The following is a 27907-nucleotide window of genomic DNA, read 5'->3' as shown; positions in this document are numbered from 1 at the left end:
AAATGGTAAGTTACAAATTCGCTGTTGTCGTTGTCGTAGGCAGTAATCGCCGTCGTAGTTGCCGTAGGCAGTACCGTTAGTATATTAACCATCAACCGCTGAAAATATGAAGTGAAATTCGAGAACGTAATTTCATTTGAATAGCTTGTTTAACCAGGTCTTAAACAATCGTCACGTCGGTCATAGCTTGTTATGATTGCCTGAACCATGCGTAAAAAGAATCATCGACATTGAACGTCGCGTGAAAGTGGATCTTAATGAAGGCCTAAGTACTCTTTCGTGGCTTTTAATTTTAGGATTTCAAAGATCGCTTGTTTATCGTGTATTTTGTAAAACTTTTCGTTGTTGTCGGTGCCGGGTTTGAATAGTTATAAAAACTTGAGTAACGGTATAATGTGATATGAGGGGCTCGGTGGCCTTAGAGCAACCAGTTTACCTTACTGAGCAGAACATCATGAGTCTAATCTCAAGCCCATCCACATTCAATATTCGTTTTATTTGTTAACATGACAACATGGTAATAACAGCAACTCGATGATTAAAAAGGAGCTCGTCTGCATAGTGACAAACGTTTTTGCTTACTGAGCAGACGATCGTGGGTTCAATCCCAAGCTCCTTCGCGTTATATGATTGTTAGGACATCAAACCCTGCTGCAAACCCAACCCTATTACCCAATATCCCAGTGATTCCTCGTGGAAGTGCAGAGGTGTTCTCAGCTTCCATCAAAGCGAGTGTCACGTCAACACACTCCTACCCTTTGCATTCTTGACGGGCGCGGCCGGCGCTGGTAATGCCTAGATGGAGATCACCAGTTTTTACACATTGAGGATGATTGCTAGTCCCAAGCATCCCAAGTCTATTGGTTCTCTGTGTAATGACAGCTGGTCTGGCAATAACAGAGTAGCAACCGTGGGCGGTCAATCGTGCTCATGCTCATGCTGCAAGATCGTAATTTGGTCTGGAACTACTCAGTTTTAAAACTAATAAATCGAAGTGTCTGAATCTAGCGATGGGTACGTTAAAAATAATCACAGTTGATAATTGTGCTCTTTTATCATAAATGTTGATGACGCTTTTTCAATTCGACCGCCATATTGGTTATTATTTCCCTTGACTTTGTCAACTTCCACTAATTGGCAAGTTTGTGGAAAAAATCAACCAGCGCTGCAATATATTGAACATCACTGTACGATTGGGATACAGTATGTCCAACATTCTTACTCGATCTTGTAACTGATGGTTACAGTGATTATTTTGAGGTGACTCTGTCACCATGTATATAAAAAAATTAGTAGGTTTATACAGCGCTCTACACAACCCTATTAGCACAATCTCACCATTATCTCGTGAAAGCCACTTTGTTTACAGCGGTTTGAACCATCGGAAAATACTGCGCCGCTTTGCTTCGCTGCAGAAAAAAAAAGGCGAAACCAAAGATGATGCCACGGAAGGAAATGTTTTACTGGAAACAAAGGGTCAACTGTTTGGGTTCGGGTTACTATGCTCGGCAATCTTGATGTTCGGCCCATTCTGTCCAAGACCTCCGTAGGGAGTTGTAGTGCGCGCGGTTATTCCATGTAAAAATAGTATGTGATTTTGCATGTGGTGTAAAGTAGTTTAAAGTTTGCTCTTCTTTCAGTGAACATATATTTAAGTGGAACTGTAGGCTGAGGATAGTGTTAACTATTGTATAACGTTGTGTTGCCGATAGTACGTCAAGGTAGAGCCAGTGGCAGAATAAAAGAAATGTACATTTAGGTTAAAACAAAATCGTTTCTCGTTCCACTAGGAAAAGGTCTGAATGATCAGAAGTTCAGTACCTGAAAAAAATTATAAGTTATTACAGTGTTCAGTAAGAAAAAGGTAATTGTTGATTTTCATAACGTTTGTAAAAGGTTAAGTTATGTGACGTCCATGTAATAACTGGGTGGGTAGGTCCATTCTTCGGGACCTTTTTCTCTTTGTTCGGACAAAGTCCGTTATTCTCTTCCTCAGCCGGAGGTCATTCAAGGACAGCGGGACTAGCGACAAGTGGACCGAGGACCACCATTTTCTGGTTGGCAAAACGGCTCGAGACAAACACGTGTTCGTGTAACCACTACCGCATTGACGCCATTATACGAGAGTGGTCGCCTGTCCATCGTCATCAACATCGTCGTCGTTGTTTCCCAGCCATTCCACAGTCGGTCCCACAGTCATCGCCAATCGACGGGTGATATCAGCTTCGTCGAAGTAACACGGGTGATCCCACCGCCATCATTATTTCACGAGCGGCCCCTGCATCGTCACCGTTTCATGGACGCTCTACTCACCACCGTTGTTGCCTAACGGTCAGGCACACCTGGTGCATCGTGGCCCCTCGGGTGATCCCAACAGCATCGCTGTATTTGTGAGAACACCAACATCATCGCCATACGAGCAAGCATCACCACATGATCGTACCACATCACCTCTACCATCGCCGCCGACCTACCCACCTCTATGAAGAGACAGACAAAACCGCAAGTACCCAGCAAAATGCATGTGACGTCACTAGGTTACAATAAACAAAAAATGTAAAAATGTTCAAAATTAGGCGGCTTATATTTTCCTAAAGAGTGCAGCCCTTAAACTATTTTCCACCATCTTCTTCGCTCATTTTCGTTTCTACCGGACCCAGAAAGGGGTTTTCATGCCTCGCCCGGGAAGTTCTGTCTAGAAGGTTGAACATCGTGAGCCTTTGAGCTTCTTCTTTAGTTGACTGTCCAGAGTTTAACGTTTCCTTTCAGGTGCATGATTTCTGGTTGAGCTTCGCGTTTAAAAATAGGTTCCTGGTATTAACAGGTGGCCACGGAATAATTGTGAGATTTGTGCTATTAGCGACCCTGTGATTACCGAGAGATAGTTTTAGGGATAACAATCTTATGCTCATCACAACAGTTGGGGCATTGCAGATGGTGAAGTGATGGGTATTATCTTTAACTTAGAAATAAACAACGATGACAAAGCAAACAGAAGGGGTACCGTAAAACGGGTTATCTTTGCTAATGCGGTTAACTTTGATAGTACAATACAATGATTAAATTTTCTCGCTGCGCTCTTTCAGAATTGGAAACATTGGTTCCAGATTGTAGCTTAGAGTATTTCCGTTGATATCGTATATAGTTTTTATATAATATGTTTTACATATTTAACAAACATATTAAAAAACAATTTTCTTGTTTTTGGCTTGTTTGAAAAGGCACTCAAACTATACCTTATGAAATTTATTTCCGATATAGCCATCACAAATTCAATGTTGTTATTGCTTATGATGATTTCTGATTATATACTTATTCAAAGTTTCATATTTCAAGAACTAAATTGTTTGAGTTTCACGCATTTTTTCTACATTCCTCAAGCTTGATCAAAATAGTGATGTTCGGTCACAAAACTAACAAAATAGTGCGAATACTTTAATTCCAGTTAAACATATTAATAACGAATTGACGAATTGGATCATCTGAACTTGTTTAAAAAAAAAAAATTTGAAAAACATTCATTGCTGTAAACCACATTTAGAATATACTTTAAAAAACTATCAATTTTACCCAATTTTACGGTATTCACTTACCCGTTTACGATGAACTGTGTGAATACCCCTTCTATGCTATCCATGTAAGTATGTTAGTGTAAAATATTTTTGTTCTGAAAAGTGTTCGTAGTGGTGCAATTTGAAAATTCACAACGATTATAACTTGAAATCTGATATAAATAAAACTATACCATGGTGCCACTTAAGAAGAAAAGAAACCAAATGTGCAATTTAAGAAACAATGCAATACTTGAAACTAACAGAATGAACAGACTAAAAAAAAATCGCAATTATCATGCTAATTATTAGAAACACATAGAATCTGAACATCATAATCAACAGTAAATAATACTAATTTCAGAATTCAACATTCAAGCAACGTCGAATAAAAACTAAAACATTACCCAATAAGCTGAACAAGATGAGGTATACATGGATTAGGTACCGAACAACAGGAGCACAAGAGGAACTCGAATTACAAAACTCATCAAGCGTAACAAAATTGCCCAACAAGTTGACGGTAGGAAAATTTGTGGACACGATGCAAACGTAAAGGATCAACGAAAACCAAGACTTCCGGTTGGGTTCATTTCGTTATCGTCATCAACAGAAGCAAAGAGAATTTGAAGACAGGAAAAATCGACTGGGACAATGAAATGGGAAAAATATGTATGCGGAAAAAGCGACCGAGAGGGTGTCCTCGTTGGGGACATCGCGGGTCTGTCGCGCTTTCTCTCGGAGCACCAGTGGAAGCGAGAATTTTTATATTTGATGAGAGCAAAAGGTGTGAAACGGGGTGGAAATTCATAATTTTCTTTATTAATTAGAGACTGTTGCAGACCCGGGACGGGGGCCGGCAAGTAGAGAGAAACGGAAATAACTTCATCAAGAATGTTACGGTTCGTGTCTTCAGAGACAGACGGGGGGAGCTGGAAGAGCAGGGAGCTGCATTACCTCTTGATTTCCACTATCCTGGCAAGCAATAAAATATAGGTAAGGTGTACACCAAGAAAATGTTAAAATCTTAGACTTTACTCGGCAAAGTTTCTTGTGTTGATTTGGGAATGATCGAGCAATGGATGTAAAGGATTATGTTGTAATTTGATTTCTCTAGCGATTGCTAGGGTAAACATTATCGAAAAAAAAATGTCAAAAACCAAATTCAAAAAACTCAGAATGTGTTTGAATTGAAAAAAAAAACTTGCTATTGGTGTTAAGAGTTTTGAGGTACTATTTACTAAAGACAAAAAACTACAGGATTATAAATCATCCCTTAGCCAGTTGGATACTGAGCTGAACTAATAGCTAATATTGTTTTTGATTTTCCTTTTACACATTCGGAAGCAGTTCATTCACTAAATAATGTTCGAATTAGCTTTGCTAGAAACGCTCTAAACATATGTTGTATTATTATTGCCGACAAAAATGAAAACCATAAGATCAATGTACAAAAATCTAAATCATCTAATTGCCTACACATATTCGATAGCTAGCCTATAGAATGAGCTCTGGGAGTCTAAAAAGTGGAACACTATTTCCGTACTAGAAAAAAATATAACTCAAAAAATATCTAGTCTAGGAAAATCGACAACAAAAATGATGGGGGAAAATCTTTGATGAGAGCGTTTCAAAGCTTCCGTTTTATTTTTTGTAGGTTAAACAACCAACACAAAGTATAACGATGCTGGAAGGGGAATAAACTCGGAAAATCATAATTGTCAAGTCTCATGTGGCAATCAGTCTACTTCTAGTAGATGCACACACGCCTTGTAGAAAAAGTTGGTTGATGATGGTTACGAAACGAAAACTCGGTGAGGAAAAATGGGGCTGACTAGAGATGGATTAAAGCAATTTACCTTTTTGAAGTGATTCAACGTGTCCTGGCTTTTCTCGCACATTTCCGTGATGAGGGTTACGCCGGCAATCAGGATACCTGTTGGGGAGGATGGGAAGATTTGGAATGTATTAGATTGATATGCATATGATGGTGATGGTGAAATGGTCATATCTTGTCGGAGGTTGCTTGTTAGACTATAATGCGATTATAATTTTGTTCGCTGAGAAAAGAGAAAACGCCCCAAACTTTTGGACTGTTTCAAAGCAATTATGAAAAAAGTTTTGGAGTGCTTTAAGGATTTAATTTTAAATAACCCAGAAAATCAGGATGTAGGGGAAAAATCTACTTCGCCCATTCCCGGCCTATCGAGCACAAAACATCAAACTAGGTATATCTATGGCGTGAACATGTTAAACAAACGGTTGGTACGATGCTTCTATTCAATAGCTGCAAGACGAAGTGTTGAAGAACGCAAAATAAGATATCGAAAATGCCGTTTGCAGAACACCGAGACTCTCAATCACAACGACCAATTCTCCGTTTCAAGCCGAACATCAGCCGCCTTTTCATCAAGCCTGGGACGCACGTCACAAAGCAGTATGGAAGCCCTGGACCCACCTAGCTCAGCTGCGCCCACTACTGGCTCCAGTCCTGGTCAGTTCACACGCCCCCACCATCTAAGTCGTCCCGGCCCTGAGTCTAGTACTGGGGACAGGGCTTTCCAAGCTGCCATCCACGGCAAGTACCCTTATTCTTTCGACGTTGCTCTGCCTGATGCTGCCTCCACTTCCAGATTGCAGCCCGCTGTTCCATGCGTCCCAGCATCTCAAATTCTGCTATACTACCAGAACGTCGGTGGCATGAACAGCTCACTCGCCGAATACCAGCTAGCATGCAGCGACGCATGCTACGACATATACGCCTTCTCGGAAACCTGGCTGAATAACAACACTTTGTCAAAGTAGTTGTTTAACGATACATATTCCGTCTACCGTCAAGATCGATCAACCCTCAACAGCAACAAGACCTCCGGTGGTGGAGTCCTTCTGGCCATTCGCTCCCGCTTCGTATCTCGCTTACTGAAACCTCCTGAAGATTCGACGGTTGAGCATCTGTGGGTTGCAATTTCAACTCTAAGTGGTACAATCTATATCTGCGTGATATACGTTCCTCCCGACCGCGTTAACGACCAAAGCCTGATTGAGAAGCATGCACTTTCGCTGGATTGGATTGTCTCTCATATGGATGCCAGGGACAGCATCGTCATCTTGGGCGATTTCAACCTTGGCACTGTATCGTGGCTTAGCGATGCTCACGGCTTCTTCTTTCCTGACAATTCCCGTTCATCGTTCAGACCGGCTTCTCTCTCCTTGCTTGACGCGTATTCAACCACAAGGCTTCAGCAAGTGAATGGCGTTCTGAATGCAAACAACCGTTTGCTCGATCTGTGCTTTGTCGGGGAGGATTTGGGACAAAGCTGCTCTGTTACCCATGCTCCGGCACCGCTCGTCAAAAACTGAAGACATCATTCACCTCTACTGTTGACGCTTGCAATCGATCCTGAGAAACGCTTCCAAGACCACGCCGAAACCGTCTTCTACAACTTTCACAAAGGAGACTTCGAGCGAATGAATAACTTTCTCGCTAATGTGGATTGGAATGCGACACTAGACTCCAGGGATGCGAATCTGGCTGCCTCGACCATGTGTGGTATCATATTCTACGCTATCGATCAGTTTGTGCCTAAAAAACTACGGTGTAAACCTGCCAAACCCGCCTGGTCGAACTCTGATTTTAAGCATCTGAAAAAGGTGAAAAGGGCTGCACTGAGGAAACACAGTAAATATCACACAGATTCTACGAAGGCTAATTACGTCCGCGCCAACAACGAGTACAGAGATCTCAATGCAAGCTTGTACAACGCACATCAGTCTCACTTGCAGAGTCGTCTCAAAGCTAATCCTAAGGAATTCTGGCGATATGTGAACGAGCAACGGAAAGAAACGGGATTGCCGTCCAATATGACTGATGGCGTTACTGATGCCAACTCCGTCGCAGATATCGCCAATATGTTTCGCACACAATTCAGCAGCGTTTTTTCAGACGAAGTTCTTGATGCTCAGGAAATTGCTGCTGCCACGAGTAATGTCCCTCGTACGTCGGTGTTTGGTTCTCCATTCACCATCCACAGCGACATGGTGATTTCAGCCGGGAAACAGATGAAAACATCAACAGGATCTGGTCCAGATGGCATTCCCTCATTAGTACTGAAACGTTGCTTAGACACTCTTTCTGAGCCCTTAGCTAAGGTCTTCAACTTGTCAATGACCTCCGGAGTTTTTCCAGAATGTTGGAAGGATTCGTTTGTTTTCCCTGTTCACAAAAAAGGATGCAAGCAGACTGTCGCCAATTACCGCGGAATAGCTGCATTGAGTGCTATCTCCAAACTATTCGAGCTAATTGTCCTGGAAAAGTTGGTTCAAGACTGCTCGTACAGTATTTCTCAGGATCAACACGGCTTCATGCCTAAGCGCTCGACGACGACTAATCTAACTGTTCTTACATCGTTCATTATTCGTGAGATTGAACGTGGCCATCAAGTTGACGCCATATACACCGACCTCTCTGCAGCTTTCGATAGAGTGAACCATGAAATTACCATCTCTAAATATGACAAAATGGGTGTTCATGGGAGTCTACTTACCTGGCTTCGCTCCTATCTGACTGGCAGATCTATATCTGTTAAGATCGGTGACTACGCTTCTCCACCCTTCATTGTTACATCTGGTGTTCCTCAAGGCAGCCACCTGGGGCCATTGCTTTTTCTGTTGTATATGAACGACGTGAACTTGATCCTCAAATACCTTAAACTCTCGTACGCCGACGACATGAAGCTCTACTACGTAATAAAAGGGCCTCAAGACGCTCATTTCCTCCACCAAGAACTTGAAGTCTTTGATGATTGGTGCCGGATAAACCTTTGGCCGTAAACGGGCGATGCATTTCCACGATTACACCTTAAGAGGAATAAGCTTGAAACGCGAATCGACTGTCAAGGACTTGGGAGTCATGCTCGATTGCAAATTAACGTTCAAGGATCACATTGCTTATGTTGTATCTAAAGCTTTTTTTTTTTTTTTTAATTCTTTATTTAAGGGGGTATTCCCAATCTTTTGCCTTTTTTCGGCCTGTTTTTCAATTAATTTTTTTCAAGGAAAATGAATAGTAATGCGCCTAACTCTTTGAGATTCTTGTTTATTGAACATTAAAGTTTAAAAAAAAATTTTCGACATAAAAAAAGACATTATTGACGTCACAAAATGGCGGTAAACAGACCCCTGTTCGCCGCAAACGCCTGGACGGGCGAAGACTTTTCTCTGGAACGGCTTCATCTGAAACAGATTTCGTGATGAAATTATAATCTGCATAAGATTCTCTGGAGCTTCTCCCGTTGGCAGCAAAAAATCTTGCAAATTAACAAAATGGCGGCCATATGAAAAAACAGGCGATTTTTAGCCCGCTTTTTTGCAGCTTTAAGGTGCTTCAAACAATGTTAAATGTTAATATTTTTGGCTGAAAGTGGGAGAAGCTCCAAAGAATTTAATAAGGAACAAAATGCGCAAAGATTCAAGTCAATATCTCTTATAGTTTCTGAGAAAAATCTTCGCCCGATAAAAAAAATGTGGTTTCGAGAAAAACGCGTTTAAAGTTTTGACTTTAGTTAAAACCATTTGGGGGTTCTTACCATTAGTCAGCTATGCCTGGACACCGAATTCGCTGATCGGAAAACGGCTTGGGGGGATGAAAGTATATAGTCTAAAGTACAAAAAAACGTGAAAAAAAAAATTTGATTTTTTGAAAAAAAAGATCGGGAACACCCCCTTAAGAGATTTTTAGCCTTAGGCTAGTTCATCTCTAAGTATCTAAAGCTTCATCGCAGCTAGGATTTTTATTCCGTTTCGCCAAAAGCTTCAAGGACGTGTATTGCCTAAGGCTTTATACTGTTCCCTGGTTCGACCTATACTAGAATACTCTGCCGTTTTTTGGTCGCCATTCTATCAGAATGCCATCCATAGAATTGAAGCTGTTCAGCGAAAATTTATTCGCTTTGCGTTGCGACACCTTCGTTGGCGCGACCCGCGTAACTTGCCGAGCTATGAAAGTCGCTGTAACCTCATCGACCTGGAGCTCTTGGAAGGAAGGCGTAATGTGGCGAAGGCTTGTTTCGTTGCGGATCTTCTGCAAGGGAACGTCGACTGCTCCACACTTCTCAGTCTTCTTGACATCAACACTCAACGACGGGACCTCCGGCTGCATGCGTTCTTCAACAACCGGCGTTCGAGGACCAACTATGGCGTACACGAACCTATGTTGAGTATGTGCCGCGTTTTCAATAGTTGTTATTATGTGTTCGATTTTAATGTGTCCCGCGAGAAAAATAAGCGTAGCTTTAAGAGATGTTTGCGTTTATTTTGTGTTTGAAGCAGTTTTGATGTTTAGATATAGAAAATTGTCATTAGGGTAACTATTTTATCTGTTGACAAGTAGAAATAAATACCCTATAAGTAGAAAAAAATCTGTCATTGAGAGCGTGGCGACTAATTCCATGCGCATCTCAATATAATAAACCTCTTGGACAGCAACATATGTCAGTGTGGAAACGGTTACGATGACATCGATAATGCAGTTTGGCAATGTACGGATAATGACGACGCCAGAGAGCGACTTTTGAATACCCTCGAGGTCCAAGGAAGACAACCCTATGTTCCTATCAGAGAAGTGTTGGGAACTCGCGATATGCAGTCGGTTTATGTGTTTCTTCAAATGTCTAGTATAAGAATTTGATTACTTTGTCTTTTGTCTCTCTTTATTAGTTTTTTTTTGTCTTGTCCCACCGTCTCGATGAGTCTCATCGTCGCCCACCATAGCCGGTCGAACTCCAGACGAATCTGGAACCGAACTACAATTCATACTAGTGACAACGCTCTGATGAGACAACGAAAACCCACCCGTAAGCTCCTCCCCTGATCCTATCCTTCGACAATGTACCCTTCTAACATCGAGTAAGCCGCGAGTATTCGGCCCAACTTCTACTAGACAGAATTAAGTGAATTTTGTTACAAACAGTGAACAATGAATTATCGGCTCCGTAAAGCTAACGCGATTGAGCCTTTCAACTAAACGAACTGGATAAAAAAAAAAAGATATCGAAAATAAAAGCCACACGCGAATTCATTTTTCTTTCCGTTCGATAGGCCAAAGAGAATCCCAATGGCGTTTCAATGGCTAATAGGCCCAAGAAAACCCGTAGGCCAAGTTGAGCTGCCAGAAGCAGTTTTGCATTTTCAGTAATAAACGAATATTTCGCGACGCCTTATCAGAACCAAGGAATCAAAAATATCTCCAAATGACAAAATGACAAGCGATCAACGAACCGAATGATAACGCTATGTCAGAAGTGGAAAGCAATAATGATATAATCTTCTTCCTTTTTTTCATGACAAGCAGCCCGTGCGACACAGCTCACTCGGGGCGGTAGAAGGAAACGAGCAAATTGTTGGGAAGCTGCTTCACGAAGTAAAGCCGAAGATGATACACGTGTTTTAATGAGAATTTTTTTGTTATGTCTTTTCTCGATTCAGATCAAGCTATGTCCTCATCCGTGTATATTGCAACAAAGCAGGCAAGCAATATACCATTATCCTTCTACCACTCCGATCGAGCTATGTTACAGAGCGAGTTTGTCATAGTAGTCGTAGCAACCGTTTTGTCTGTATCGTTGGTTGCTTTATGTGTTTGGATTTGCTGAGCAGAACTAACGGTACATATGGAAAGCTAAAACAATGGAAGCCATCTGTAATAATAACATTCCGTTTGGTGCTAAATTACGCTAGATTAAGAAAGACTAAGTACGGGTTGTGCTAAATACGCCGGAGGGAATGGGGTTAACTACCCTACCTATGTATTATTGTTTCTTTGATTTGTATTATTGCCACATTAACACATTTTTTTATAGGTAATTGGTGAGTTGTCCGGAGATGACATTTAACCTTTAGCGTGAAAGGCATCAATGTAACCACTGCACAGTTCTTTTGGATTCGTATTGAGGCCCCCAAAAACTGTGCCAAATTTGAACGATTTGCGGGAGGGCTTTATAATTTGTATGGGATACGGGTCTGAAACTGTTCAATTGCTTGTTAAAAATTCAAAAATCGATCATTTTTAACCAAGAAAACTATACAGAAAAACATCGTTGAAGACCGCAAATCGATTCGACTTCTGCGCAAAAAAATATTTTTATTTTTATTTATGGTTATGTGCTCCGCGCATACCTACTGGGGTACATATAAGTTTGTAGGCATGCGTGGAGCATCAGGCCGATAGTAAAAAAAATATAAACTTTTTTTCAAAGGGGTCGAATCGATTTGCGGTATGGAACCTGACGTTTGTTTTTTTTTCGTGGAGTTTTTTCGTATGTATAATCGGTTGCTGATCAAGTCATAACCAGGCCCAGGTGTCAATTTCTAGTTCCTCATTCTAGGTCCCTACTATTAGCCGCTGAGAAGCTGTTCCGAAACCAAGTAGAACCTCCACGAGGCGTCCCATCATTAGTTCCATCGTTGAGTCGCAGCGTTGAACCTGACTATTGGCCACGAAAAGGCTTGCCAATGCACATCAAAAATCGACTACATACATCCAGTATTCCTTAACCTCAATCTACCTGTGAACCAACTCTCAAAACATAAACAATTATCAACATATTGCTTGCAATGGATAAATATCGAGTAAACTAGAAGATTAAGTGTATTTTTCAACTGATTCGAGTATGAATATTGCATTAAATCTGGTTTTGAAAGTTGGCGCACAGGTTAAAAGTGAGGTTACGGGACGCCACTGCATACATCCGAGCATTTGTTTATCTCAAATCGAAAGAAGACATTCCGCGCATCTACCATAAACCGGACTAGTTCATGTTGATCTTCGTCAGGCTTCGTCTACAATTTGGACTTCTACATCAACACATGTCAGGCAGCCTTCAGGTTCAATTAGCTAAACTTGGTGAGTTCGTTCCATTTTGTAAATTTTTATTTTTTCAAACCAGTAACGTTGGGAGATCACCTTTTTGTGGTGCGTTACTGGTATGAGATCTACCATCGAACACTAGTCGTGACAACTTCAAACTAGGGAATCAGGATTTTCCAGTAATCAAAGGAGCACATTTTAGTCCTTGTTACTTTTATGACTTGATAATAGTGACAAGACTTCCCAAGTAACAATTCTGCAATCATTTGGCATCCACTCTGATTTATGATGGTTTTATAATGGCAATGAATAATCCATTTAGTTTAAATACAGTTTTTCGCAGTGTAACACGTTCCTGCTTAGTAGTTCACCTTTTCGCTGTTTTAAAAACCTTTTACAGTCTGTCGAGAAGTCAAAAACTGTCTTGTTTTAAAATTAAATTTAAAGTTGTTCTCAATCCCACCATAAAACTGTTCTATAAATCAATCATAAACTTCATTAGCAATTTTTTATTAATGTCTTGATAAAATACTCTATAAACCTGTTCTATCATTATAAAAGCAACCATAAAATCATTAAGTTTTAAATGAGAGCAAAAGGCATATGTTGTTGCCTTTTTGGCTTTTAAAAGTGTATCATAAAATATCCTCTGTTTACAAATTGAATTTTAAGGATGGATCCTCACAGTGAATAGAAACCAAATTTATGACAAGGATATATCGAAGGATAAACGAAGTTGGAAGAAAAATTCGAGCGATTTCAGTAAAATTTAGTTCTTTAGAAGAACCAGCACGTCCGGCGGAACGGGTACAATCAACGACTGAGCATCTGGTGGAGAAGAGAGAAGTGAGCGTAGTCCTCAAATTCATAAAACATTGTCAAAACAGCCTGAAAACAGACCAGCCTTCTCCAGACCTTGCGAATAGATGAAGATCGGAATAACTTGTGTCAGTACCGACAGTAAACCACTGAAACTGTCAGTAAGCGGACACTAGTTGGTTTCCGATCCATAGCTGCGATTTTATTCGGTGAAAGGGTCATCACTTGGAAAAAATTAATTCAACTGTACATTCCTGCATCGTTTGATGGTGCACTTCCAGAACCATCCGGAAGAAGGGGATCTTTTCGGGAATTATCGAGGTTACAGCTGTGCGAAATGCGAAATGTTGTGAACACTTTCTTAGTAACTGCTTCCAAGCCATCGGGAAAGCCTGGAAGAACGCTGAATCTCACAGCGCAACTATCGAAAGATAAACAAACTTTGACGTTTAACTTTTGCAGGCAACTTTACCTCCATAAATCTGAACGGGTTAAGATCAAGCAAAATGGCTTTAGATAAATACAATTCAGTCTGCAAGTTTTCTTCATAAAAGCCATTTACAGGATTTTGTTAAGGATTTCTTAAAAGCAAAACAACTTTTTCACAAATGACCCATGAAAATCAACTTTTATGCCACCGCCATGTTACAATTAGTTTGCTTGTTTTTTACAATCTTCGATTTTCTATCTATATTTCCTTGGATATAACTATATTTTGGTAAATTTAGCTATGAGCAAACATTTAAATGCGAAAATCATAAAAAAATAATCTCAGCCTAGCTCGATCTGAAAAATAAATTATTTTATTCAATGTAAAATAATTAGTCAAATCGACGTTTTACGAGAGCGGACCTATTTTTTTCGATGTTTTCACGTACATTTCACCTAACATTTAATAAGACACTTAAAACTAGGCCACATAATAAGAACTATTGTAATAAATTTGGATATTCAACACGATTTTTATACCATCAGTTTCTATTTTAATTATTTTGATAAGATCGGATTCATAAATCCTTTTCTATCTTGATTGATGCTTTCCTAGTGGATTTAGTAAGCGGCTAGGGGAAATGGCTCGGAAAGGGTTTTTATTGTTGCTAAATAGCTTTTGTTGTAATTTTCAAATGGTTCTCAATGCGTTCGTCATACAACCTTTTGCAGTAAATCAATCTTGAAGAGCTTCGAGAATACACCCTTCAGAACCTTCTTCAGGGTGGGCCAACTAGACATATTCTAGTCTTAATGAGGTTTTGGTGGATGCATTAATGACAAAATAGCCTTGACCAGGGTTTTATGAATGTTGTTTTATAGTTGCTTTGAAGTATTTCATAAAACTTAAAATGTTACTTGGGTTGGGTAGTGACCACCGCGCCGTTCTGCATTTCTATATTGTATATTTCAAATCAAAAAATTGCTTAAATATGTTCATAGATTTTAAATAATCCTTTTCCATTTGTCCTTCTCCTTTTCCTTTCGCTCTTCTCTTTTCAGAAAGCGAGTAATGGCGCTATAGTCATAAGTCATAAAAGGCTAGGAAAAGAGTTAGTGCTCATGCCCCAACCGTCAGAAGAAAATGGAACGTACCAAAATCGGAACGTACGGTACGAGATGTCCACGTTTCATCATTTTATTGGATTCTGAAGCATCGTGCTTAAATCTTCGATTTAAACAGGCCCGATGTTTTCTGAATCATCTTGCCCCTTAAATTCTGCACAGTAGGCCTGGCCGTTGTGATATGTGTGACGCATCTTCGATGTGAAACATATATCAAATAGACAAGAAAAATTATGTAGATATATATAGGGGAAATGACGGCTTCGGCATGACAGACTATTTTCGGCAACACAAATTGAAACACTATTTTCACTGGATTTTCTTACGAAAACACTTCGCTGAATGCATGCAAACGATTCTTTATGCTTTCAGCTTCAATTTGACTATATTTTTACCACTGAGAAAAAGCAATCTAGCAACCCAAGTAACCAACAAGCCCGTTAATCGCCCTTTTTGGCATATAAGGCTGCTATACGACTGATAAAAAGTTTGGAAACCCTATATTTACCTTATATCGCAAAAAGGGCGATTATCGGGTAGTTAGCGGGCTTGGTGGTTACTTGGGAAGGTTTTCTTGAAATGCAACATACGCACTACAAATTGTAGCTGATTTCGAGTTGCCGATAATAGAACAGCAGATTTACATGCAGTTCAAATGGAACGGTTGCCGAAGAAAACCTGGTTGCCGACAATACTTACTCTCACTAGAGAAGATTGGAGCTTTGTAAAAGCGTTTCAAATCAGTTTTTGACAATTCTTTCGACTGAACTTGTTAGAGCAGCTGGCAGCAAAAGATTGTAAACAAACCAATACTGCATGTGTGCGTTCCTTAGAGAAAAAGGCTATAGAAAGAAGGTCGCTTAGGTTGCCGAGAATACGTAAATTCCCCTATATATCATTTTTCAGGATGCTTTCAAGAACTGGCTGTGTTGATGTTAGATTATATTAGATTAGAAGTCAAATCGATTTGCGGTCTTTGACGTAGTTGTTCTGTATAGTTTTCTCAACCTAAGCCCCAAATTTGGTTCAAATTTAGCAGTTTTTGAAATGTTGTCAAACAAATTAATAGTTTTGTTCATCTTAATTGATTGATGAGCGTTTTAGTAGAATAATTGTATACCTGTAACGTTGTTTTTCCCTTTAATTCTACTACTATTGTATCACTTTAACTTTCACTATTTACTTCCACTATCACTTTAAACTATAACAGATACGTATTTCACTTTAAACTATAACATAGACTTATGACTAGACACTGAAGAAGTTTGCAAGTAGTAAGCGAAATACGTATCTGTTAAAGTTCAAAGTGATAGTGAAAGTAAATAGTGAAAATGAATTAGTGAAAGTGAAAGTTATACAATAGTATTTTTCCCTGACTTGTTTTCCGTCGATCTTGTTTTCCGTGCTGAGCACCAATGCTACCGACGGCAGGGAGGCAGAGCTCGACCCATCAACTCATGAACCGGGGACCAACGGCTTTACTTCCCTTCCGAGAAAGGCGTGATCAGAGATGTTATGCCTCAGAACATCCCGGCGGCGCCAACTGGGATTGAACCCAGGCATGCTGGGGTGAGAGGTAATCACATTTACCACTACATCACCGGTACCGTTTGATACAATAGTAGTATAATTAAAAGGCAAAAGGTATACCGAAGTAACAATTCTGGTTTTATGAGGGTTCTGTAAACAATGACTTGTTGAATGCTATAAAACCTCTATAAAACTTCCAATGTTACTTGGGTAGTTTTCCTGATGAATGTGGGCGTCTTCTCTTCTGTTATTATCTAAACTTCAAATTGGCCAAAGAGTATCCAATTAAATTCCAGGAGTTTCTGTCTAGGGCCAAGGTAGCAGAGGAGTGCGAATCGGATAGGAAACGAAAGCTGCCCGATAGGAAGCTAAACAAACTACGACACGAGTCTCAACGGAGACGGACGACACACCGAACGGGTGAGCAGATCCCATCCACCATCACCACGACACCGAGGGTTCACTCCATTGATAGGTTGGTTGTAAACCGATCGACGATCGCATTCACGGAAGAACAATTGACACACCACAGCAGCAAGGGGCTAGGATACGCGGTTACAACCAAGCCAGACGTGGAGCAGATCATCATTGACATAGAGACAGCGATTACCAAGAGCGATCATCACAGAATACGGTCAGGACCAGGCATACCAAAAGTACCGCCTCATGACAGTATTCCAACGGATGTCGCTTTCTTTTCCCTACGACAGCCTTGAGATTGAGCTATAAGCGACAGCCCACAGTGAGGCTGTTACACGATATGCAACGTTGCCGTCTTGTGCACTACACGACAGCTCGTTCTTAAGTGGACCCCACACGATTACTTTTATTGACAATAATCGTATTGTCAATACATTCTATATTGACGTCAATATATCGAGATTGACAATATTTCTGAATTCACATCATCAATATTATTGTCAATAATTCCCCTTCGCGTCAATATATTGATGCGTGTGGGGTTTGCTTTAGTCATGTATTTTGTTCGTTCGGCTATGACAGTCTCGGATGGTCATTCGTAACGTTCCTCGTACATACATACAACAAGCAGTCCGTCGAACTGCCGATTCGTTGCTGCTGTCTTTGAAATTTTGTTTGTATGTCGTAAGAGGTAAGACAGCTACTACACTACCAGTGTGGCGCCGGAGCTCGTTCGGTTGCTATCACGTTCGTGCTGCCCATTGCAAAATTTTCATCCGATATTTTTTTTTAAAAATGCGCGGTCTCCGGCGAAAAATATAAGCCTACCCGACACCAACCTGACTTCTACCAAACCCCAAAAACCCCAATCCGATGTTGGCCCGACATTGACCCGACATAAACGCAAAATTGACCCGACATCGACCCGACAGTTGACCGACGTCGACCATAAATTGACCTTGCATTGATCCGACATCGGCCCGACATATCTGTTCGGGATCATTCTTCTGGGTTTCTTCCATACTCCACTGCCGTATATCAATTGTATATAATGTCTCGTGACAGCCTTTTCGTGACAGCCACTTGGGTAAGCTGAGGGATGTCGTCGGTTTGTGAAGGCTGTTATGACGACAGAAACATTGAGAACCTGGTCATAAAGAAATGTATAAATACTGCCCATTCGGTTCACTACGTTCCAAGCACGATGATTTTAGCAAAGCGGGTATAGATGCGACTGTTCTAATACAGCTTTTATTCGTTCGTGCGTGCGCTGTTGCCAATACACTTCGAATTAAGATCTGAACGTACGGTAGCAAGCGGCAGTAAAGCACACAAAGCAACAGTCAATTCAGGTATAAACCAACTGTCGCGAGGAGGCTATACTATTTGGAAGCCTGGTCAGGACTATTGCATCGAACATAATCAAGGACGGACAAGAACAAAGTCGCGCCAACGAGAAGGAAATTCAAATTGTAAAGGAGCTAAAAAGTAAAACAGTATACTATGTGAAAGCAGACAAGGGCAACGTGATCGTTATCATGGACAAAGACGATTACGACAATCAAATGACAACGAAGATTAACAACGGACCGTATATACTGCTTCGAGTAGACCCCTTACAGAACATAGTGAAACGCGTGGAGAAAGCACTGAAAGAGGGCAAATCAATATTAGGAGATGGAGCAGGTCGTTTACGGGAATCCAATCCCATTCTACCCAGGATCAAAGGTCTGCGAATGAAATGCGAGAGATCGTGTCTGCAGTTGGTTCCCCCACCCACAAACTAGCGAAGTGGCTAGTCACAGAGTTCTAGAGTATGCCGAATCAGTTCCAGAGTAAAGCAGTTAGTAACATCCAGGAGTTTGCCCAGCAACTACAATCTTCAGGAGACATCAACGAGGACGAGATTATGGTATCTTTCGACGTCACAGCTCTTTTTTTCCCAGCGTACCGGTCAAGGAAGCGATCAACCATTTGGAGGACTGGCTATTAACACAACGACAGGATGCAGCATGCCTTCGTATGGAAGAGAACTACTTCTCTTTCCGAGGTAATTTCTACAAGCAGACGAAAAGAACCCCAATGGGAAACCCTCTATCCCCCTTCCTGTGTGAACTTTTCATGGCCAACTTGAAGACAATTCTGAAGGAGAAAGGACTATTACCAAACCGTTTGTGGAGGTTTGTTGACGATATCTTCAGCGTAGTTAAAAGGGAAGCCCTTCCATAAATTTTAGATCGGAAACTAGAATTACGATTTTCATAATATGTTACGTATGAACGAGCTCTGGAAATAGTTTCATACCACACGTATGGTATTCATAGCATACTTATGAAAATTATATGACTCAATACGGAATGCGTCTAAAATTCATACGAGGCTGCAATGAACTTTATGATTTGATCTTGTATCAAAAAAAAATCATACGTCATTCGTATGAAACGCTCGTATTCAAAACAAAAGAATATGGCCTACCAGCCGAAATTACTAACGTATGTCAAGAGTGATTTAATTTGGACGTAAATTGCTAGAACAAAACGTCGATGTCACTTATTTGAGCCTTGGTGAAAATAGGCTATTTTTTGATAATTTGGATACCTGCCGGTAATCAGCCTGTTTACTGTAATTACTATAACAAAAACAAATTATGGGTACGCCTACAAAAATCTACATTAAAAAACCTTCAAATTGACGTTCTAAGATCACGAAAAGCTTATTTGGTTGTGGTTTGTCTTCTGAAAGATGATCAAAAACGGCGTTTGTTCAGAATGCCAAAATAAGCGTTTTGGCCAAGTTTGGTTCAAATCAGTGACATCGACCAAAGGTGGTGTACCCACTTGAGCTGGTGGAATGACCCATATATTATAATTACTTTTTGAGTGATGTTGATTATAACACAAAAAATCAAAAACACCGCTCCAACGTTTAATTTTTCGTTGTTTATAAAATAAATGTGAATTTAAGATTCCAATGTGTTATGAGAAGTTATTAGATTGTTTGTTTCCATGTATATAATTAATTTGCAAGAAAAAACAAACACCAGAATGCACAGGAATAGCTCCAATGAATTGCATAGATGATTCGATTGCATTTTGTATTGCTCTAGTTTCTAATTCACGAACGAAACGCAAATTTTATAATCATAACGTATCATTTTCATACGACACACTTATGAAATTTATATTTGTCTATTGAAAAAACATAAATGATAACGGAGGTGTTCGTTCATATTTCTATCGTATGAAATTCAAAATATATTCTTTTGGTTAAATTCCATAAACATTTCGTATGAAATTCAAACGAATTATTTCCTCAGTGTATGAATTTGCTTAGAACTGTCCTCAGAATTTAAGTCCCATGAAATTCTTCTCAAGCTTGCAAAATGCTCATTACAGCTAAAATGCTATTTTTCGGATTTATGAAGCTATGAGATATTTTAATGATAATTCTTATTAACAAGATGCAAGAAGAGATGGTAAAGTGTGTGTATGACACATAAAACATGTCAATTTAGCTTTCAGAGGGTCACAATAGCGATTAGCTGTAACGATGAGCAACGCGATGAGGGAGCAATCAGCGATCATAAAATCGCTAGTTGTGACCTTTTGAAAGCAAAATTGACAAATTGTATATGTCATACACAAACTTTACCACCTCTCTTCTTGCATCTTACAAATTAAAATTATCATTAGAGTATCTCATTGTTTCATAATTACGAAACATAGCATTGTAGCTGCAATGAGCAATTGCAAGACTGATTCTTCTCAGTATTCCCTTGAAAATCTTAAACAAATTTTCATGGAATTAACCTTCAATTTCCCATAAAATATTCCTCTGAATCACATTCAAGATTTCAAAACTTCGTTTTAATTTTACCTGCAGGGTGCCCAGAGATTTTTCATTTTGAATTTTTTTGGTTTTATCGGTTTATAATATTCCGAAAAAAACGACAGGAATCAAATGACCAAGTACAAATTGTTGTAGTTATTTGTGGGAAAAGAGCAGTTCCACTGAGTTTCGGAAATTCCTGGAATTCCAAGAGTAGGAATCAAGGAACTCGGCAAACTCGGAATACCGGAAACAAAATCAGCAATGCAGTAACAGTAACAATTTCGCAAAACCTCTGCATATGCTTTTAACACGCAAAGTTTACGAAAATCATCAGCCATTATCTAATATCTCAGCCGCTTGGTAAACCTCCAAGGATGAAATCTCTAATGGCTATAACATTCTCATTAATAGACTAATTCCAGGCTAGTTCCCCTAATGCAGTGCCATTAGACAGTTTCATGGTTTCCAGTCGCCCCATCGCTGCCAACTAGGAGTCAGAAGCCATTAAGCATTAAACCGTTTTCCCTTATCGCACCATTCTTTTTGCTTGGAAAATGATCCACCATTCAACGTAACGATATAGTCCTATCTACTGCTCTGATACTCAAACACGTACCTCCCTCAATCTCCGTGCTGTAGTGGACCACGGGATTGCATGCATGGTAATAACCGTTACGACCACCGCACATCTCTTGATAAAAGTAAAAAGAAAATAGCGATGCTTTTCGTTCCGAAAGATATTCACGTCCACGAAAGACGCCAAGATCCAGCCCAGCATGACGATGAAGCCGTCTGCATCAAAGTGCTGGACTACAGCGTACACTTACTGCTATAGTTGGTTGGCGTCGTCGTCAACGTTTCTACATTCATTGCAAGCAAATTGGATCTAATTTATTCATAAGAGCGAATGAAGCAGATCCCAAAAACTAGTGTGTTCGGTGAATTAATTTGCAGTCATTGCAAGTAATCATCATCGTCCTGAAATACGTACATAAAGAGCCGCCAACGTAGACCAGCTGGCTACGGATGCGCCGGTTGATACTGGCTTACTTGCGGGTTCCGGATCGTAACGGTTGACAGCGGTCGGCGGTAACTCCACCATATCATCACCATGTTCATGGGGTCTCGTACATGTTATCATCTTGCAGTGCGGCGCGCATTTTTAACCATTCATGAGAAACGGCCAGCACTCTTTACTTACACGCACCGAGTTGTGTGTTATCTCACACAAAGTATAGCACTTTATTATGGCCCCGCAATTGCTGCTGCTGGCAAATAAATCGGGCAAGACGTGCGAGAATGTGTGTCTACTCATATAAGTCGTCCGGCACGCGTATCAGTCAGGGCAGGAAGACAACTCAGGCGAGGGCGCGGGCGCGGTGCTTGCACCAGCAGAAGTATATCAACACTGGCTACCTATCATCCTACCCGACACGGGTGATCACGCTTTAAGGTGGCTTTTCACGTAATAAAATAACAATCGGATTGCCGCCATGCGCTGTGATTTATCAAGAGGGAATGAGCTGGATGGATTTACTTGGAAAAATTGATTGTAGCTTGGCCAGCTCAAAAGCTGTTATGATTTACATGCAAATCAAAACTAATCGTAGCTACAATTAACAAGTTTGACCAACCAACTGACCAACTGAGGCTTTTTTTAGATTTTGCAAGGAGCACAGTATAGTAATTAATTCATTCTCCATGTCGAGGCATTTTTCTAATAAATTGGACAATTTGTTTTTAAGTCGCCGAATTTCCATAACTATCTTGTGTGTTTTGGTCAAGAAATTTAATAGCCGTTGCTCCCTCTATGGTGGTACTGAATCGACGCCATTGAACAACACCCATGTACTGAATGCAATTTACTAACATATGATTAATATTCAACCACTGGAACCGAGCTCCTCTATTATTAAGCACATCCCTTATTCATCAATCACCTTCCAATACACTCGTTCACTAGCAAATCCAAAGCCACACTCACCATGATTCTTCTCGTTCAGCAGGGACCGGGTGGCGGGCAGGAAGATTTCCATCAGCTCCGGTACCCGCTTGATGATTCGAAATGCACAAAGCGCCGCTTTTTTCCTAATGTATGCATTGGGCGAGCGCATCAGTTTCTCCACCTCGCCGGCCAGATCGCGAGCCATCTCCGGAGACGCGATAGCTCCCAGGGTACAAAGCGCCAGACCTACCACGAACTGTGTCGTACTGTTCAGGTCACTGTAATGGATGAAAACAAGTTGGAAATCGATTGCCAAAGATTACCATACCCTGCATACTCACTTCTTCAAACAGTTGGTAATCAGCAGATGCACGTCTTGTCGTTCGTCTAGCAGTAGCATCGCTCCGAGGTAGCCGATCCGTTTGTCTGTGAAGCGGGGACTGGCGGTGAGCTTGAGACACTCGAGCTGGCCAAAATGCGCCGGATAGCCGAGCATGTGAATGTACAGGAGTTTGGCAATGTTCCGACATCGCCACACGGAGTCCTCCTCTCGGAATGTACTACGGATATAGGCGCATTCGCGGTTCACGACCGCCCGTTCCTCAGCGGCCGTTCGGGCGGCACGGATCTGTCGGATGAGGTCCCGCAGGCGGGTTGGCGTCGGGATGCGAACTGTTTTGAGAAGAGCACCAAAGTCTAACGTTAAAAGATATCAGTCGGTGGTCGTCACATAAGCACACATACACAGACAGAGAGCGGAAATTAATGGCACAGATATCCTATGTAACTTATAGCCTGATTTGAGACTCACCTCGTTCTATCGTTTCATTGATCGCCTGCCTTATGGTGGCCATGTTAAATGCTGGATTGAACCTGCGGGAGAAAGTAGACAAACAGGAATAAATTAATCTCCAGGTGTCAATTTTTGCCAGCCAACTGGCTTACTACTGTAATTACAATCAATCTTGATTTTTCCCTCCATCGATAATCTGTAGGACAGTGCGAAAGCAAAGTCAGTTGACACATCAACAACCTTTGGTGCCCTGTGGCAGCTATCGAACTGATGGCTCGAACACGTAGATTGTCTTTTCCCAGGCCGTATCCATGTGCTTATCGTCATAGCGGAGAAAGCAGCGGGCAGGAAGTCTTTACTGTTTCGTACCACCAACGTGCAACACAAATGACGACATGATGAGTACTATTGCAAGCAAAATGTGGTGGCAAATAACAAGCATTCATGGTGGTTAGGAAAATGAGCGACAATAATTAACGTTGTCGTGTTGCTGCAAAACGATGGATATGCCTTGTGGCTTCTTCTAGCACAATAAGGGGTGACAGCATGGATTAATGGGTCAATTATAGTGCCTAATCTTTCAGTCAAAGGTTTGGAATAAATCGCGAGGGTCTGTTGCAACAGTTTTTAGGGGCATTTTTTACAGGAACAGAGAAAAATGATCACCAAAAATTCATTTTAGGGGAAATGGCTCTTATGTTGGCCTATGGATCTAAGATTGGGCCCATCGCTAAAAACCTGCTATTTATCATTTTTATCTAGATGAACGCGTCATTGGGACGGTACTAATGGATATTTTTGGTCGCTATTGAAAATTTAGTCGATTGCTGAATTTATGTATGGGCCCAAATTAGGGCCATTTAGGCCGACATTACATCCATTTCCCCTATGTCGGTTATTTATTAATCTCAGACTTGCGCCATCTTTCTTACACACTTTCATCCACTCTTTTTCTAATCCTTGACGTTTTTGAAGACCTTCCCTGTTTTCCGGAGCTTGCCCTTCATAATCGCTCAGCATTTTTCTATTGGGCGAAGTTCTGGCGAGTCTGGCGGATTTGCCTCCTTCGGTACAAAAACAACATCGTTGACTTCGTACCACTCCATCACCGGTTTCGCGTAATGGCACGATGCCAGATCCGGCCAAAACAGAGTGTCACCTTCGTGGGACCAGAGGAAGGACAGCAGGCGCTTCTGGAGGCATTCTTCTTTATATATTTGGCCGTTGATGGGACTGTCGTTATGTACGGCTTGCTGAATTTGCCGCACCCACAGATCGCCTGCCACACTAAGTACTTCTTGGCAAATTTGTCGACCTTCTTCTTCCGGAACATCCAGGCAGGACTTGTCGACGAAAAACTCCAGGCCGGGGATCTGCTTGGCGTCCGCTTTAATGAACGTCTCGTCGTCCATTACGATGCATTTCGGTTGCACCAACCACTCGCGGTACAGCTTCCTGGCGCGGGATTTGGCCGCCGTTTTCTGTTATCAGGCACCTTCCATACCTTGAAGACATGAATTCCGACCCACTTCATTGGTCACGTCCCGAATCGAAATGTTCGGATTGCGTAATCCCTCGTCTTCCTTGCGTTCGCGGGTCGGTCGTTTTCGCTTTTCTTCCGCTGCCAGCTCTCCGCTGGGTCGTCTGGGTCTCCTTGAACGATTTTACTACACGGAACACGGTCGAATTGCCGATTCCATACTGTTTCGCGATCCACCTGTAGGACTGGCATGGATTTTGCACGACCGCTCCCATAATTTGTTGTCGAAGCACTTCTTGCTTGGAAACCATCTCGGTAACCACTTGACAGATTGTGACGAGATTTTGCATATGTAAACATTACACTCTAAACTAGTTAAAAAAAACATTTTACTCATTCTATGAGTGACCTACTTTTTTTGCGAATTTGAGTGAACGATACTCAAATATGAGTCAGATTCATTTGCCGTGTAAAGCGTTCTTCTACTAGATATGTTTATAAGCTTTCAGGGAAAAATATGTAAGAAGAAATCAATCAGATAATACTTACTTAAATCACCCATTTTGGAAGGCGTTAAATTTTCAAAATGACGCTTTTAAAATTTTCAAAAAATTGTAGCATGGAAACGGCATTTCCGACAGAAATGAAGTCTGAGACAAAGTTGTAGAGAAAAATAATGTCTTTCTAGGAAAAATAAACAAAAAATGTTTTTTTTTGACTTAAGTTAAAATTAAAAAAAAAACGGATATCTCAAAATGTCATTGCCGGATTCTGGAATTTTATTTTTTAAATAGCTTATAAAAATGCGAAATTTTGGAGTGTTTAAAACCATGGACACTTAAAAATGCATATGATTGACACTTAAAAACTTTCAAAAATCGTAAAACAAGAACTTTTGGTAAAATTTTAATACTTTTTGTTAGTACGCTAAGTATTGTGTACCATTACACAGTGGTCCAGAATGCAGATTTAGGTGGAAGGATATGTTTTGAGCCTGAAAATGAAACTTTAGACTAAAAGTCTATTCTACAAAGTTTTTTCTTCGGGGTGTCGACTCAAAGTCGAAAATAAAATTCCCTGACTTTCCCTGACTTTCCAGTCGTTATTTTAACCTAAGAAGCTACAACGTGATGTGCTTTATTATACCGTAGTGTAAATTAAGGTTAGTTTAAAATTAGCAGCAGGGTAAGCTTTCGAAGATATCAAGAATAGCATACTCATGGCACGTACAACAGAACTTGATACTAATACAATTTTTACAAAACATATGACCCACTATCTACGAAGGATGTGAATATGCCTAGGGCTATAAATACATATTACAATATAATAATGAATAACTACTGCTCACAACTAGGCTCACTATTCATTACTAAGTAATAATATGAATATTTAATCAATGTCACCAAACTCTCAATTTGTGTTCATAATTTCACAGCCAAATACAAATCATCCCGTAGACGATCCATTGTAAAATAACAGAGCAGTGATTATTCTTGCTTTGGCAACCGAACCTGAGGATGCACTGCTCATGCATTAGTCAGTTTCGTACTCTCTGGAACTCCATATGACAACCACAGACATGGCAAAATAATTTAAGTTTAATTATCATTAACATTTTATTCTCTCGGTGAGTTCACATTACAACGAGAAATTGCAAGATGAATTTGTGTTTATTTTCATTTTCAGATTACTTTTAAAAATGTTTATCATTTGAGCAGAACAATTTTCTCCTGCAAACTCTCGGCTTCTTTTTGAGCATCTTGAGTTTTCGGAATCGAGAGCTTCTTTCATACGACGATCCTTGTCTACATGGAAAGCGAATGAGATTTTTCGAACTCGCTGAATAAGTTTATTCAAAATTTTTACCAACCCGCCTGCATGTGTAACACCATCATAGATCTGACGTTGCGCTACGACTGAAGGCCCAAACGCAATGTGGGCGGAAGCGGAACGGAACGGAAAGTTTGACAATTGTCACAAATGACATCAAGATGCCTAACCGCAGTCGATTTGATTCTAACTAGTTTTCAATCCGACAAATAGGCTTTTTTTTTCCTCTGTTCGGGACCAAACACTACTGCGACCAGTAAATTGATCTATTGTAGTATATCCCGTGTCCTTAATTTAGTGCATGTCGTATTACTCCATCACTATTGAGAAATGATGAAGTATTCGATTTTTTTACAGTTGCCACTCTTGCATTTATCGCAAGGATCCGACTCTAATTGAAAGGTCCCGCTATTTATACCCTTCGGAGTGTTGAAACACCCTCCAAAAGCGCGCCCCTTTGTCAGTCAAAATTGGATTCCTTAGCAACAAAATTAAGGTATGACACCGATAATGACCATGCATCAGAACCCTAGTCTTAACCACTTCAAACTAGGGAACAACGAATAGAAGATTAGGAATCACATAGATGAAGACAACTAACTCATTTTTTTTCCTTGTTTCAAGATCATCCTCGGTAGACAAAGCCGAGTCTTGTCACTATCAACAAGGCATAAAAAAGTAACAAGGACTAAGATGTGTTCCTTGGATTACTGAAAAATCCTGTTCCCCTAGTTTGAAGTAGTCAGGACTAGGAATCGGTGGTAGATCTTACATCCTGTAACGTACCACGAAAAGGTGATCTACCCACGTTACGGGGCCGACAAATAGGCTTACTCAGATCGGGCTTTTCCGCTACCACTGCCGTTCCACTGTCATTGCGCTTGGGCCTTGATAGGAAAGTCCTCATGTTTTCACAAAGATATTCTGCATTTACCGAAAAACCTCTCTCTGCATTGGCGTTGCCATGCGATAAGCAGCAAATCATTTTCACAACCAACAATAGTTCTAAATACGCCGACCAATAACCTGTGCCAAAAAACGTCCAGTTGTTCCTTTTTGCGATCTTATTGATCAAATGTGCATTTACCTGTGCAATATTGTTCAGATAATCAATATTAATGAACCTTTCCATAATGCCTCTAACCATTTGAGACATCGCGTTGCACAAAAAAGACACCATAGGGTTGTCCGTCTGAAATTCGCATTGAAATGGCTTAACTTCGACACCAACTGATTTGAAGAAAGCTAGCTTAATACCACGTTCAGACTACTACAGAGTTATAACATG

The 27907-nt window shown here is 40.6% G+C and overlaps 1 protein-coding gene across 9 annotated transcripts in view; it reads right to left on the bottom strand.

Moving 5' to 3' along the window:
* Nucleotides 1-27907, bottom strand: part of AP-1gamma (adaptor protein complex 1, gamma subunit) — a 104278-nt gene that overhangs the window by 21693 nt on the left and 54678 nt on the right. For 5 of the 9 annotated variants that reach the window (XM_065220720.1, XM_065220714.1, XM_065220715.1 and 2 more), the window contains 5 exons: nucleotides 23325-23386; nucleotides 22855-23209; nucleotides 22553-22791; nucleotides 5411-5487; nucleotides 4509-4526 (listed from right to left, as the gene is read on the bottom strand). In XM_065220720.1, coding sequence (XP_065076792.1) covers nucleotides 4509-4526; nucleotides 5411-5487; nucleotides 22553-22791; nucleotides 22855-23209; nucleotides 23325-23386 — 751 coding nt within the window. The remainder of the gene's footprint in view (nucleotides 1-4508; nucleotides 4527-5410; nucleotides 5488-22552; nucleotides 22792-22854; nucleotides 23210-23324; nucleotides 23387-27907) is intronic. The other 4 variants (XM_065220723.1, XM_065220722.1, XM_065220721.1 and 1 more) reach the window with 3 other exon arrangements.

Source organism: Ochlerotatus camptorhynchus, unplaced genomic scaffold (genome assembly GCF_037179485.1).
Source record: "Ochlerotatus camptorhynchus isolate MF236.1 unplaced genomic scaffold, CSIRO-AGI_Acam_v1.1 ptg000131l, whole genome shotgun sequence".
Lineage (NCBI taxonomy): Eukaryota > Metazoa > Arthropoda > Insecta > Diptera > Culicidae > Ochlerotatus > Ochlerotatus camptorhynchus.
This window is presented reverse-complemented; position numbering and strand designations above follow the sequence as displayed.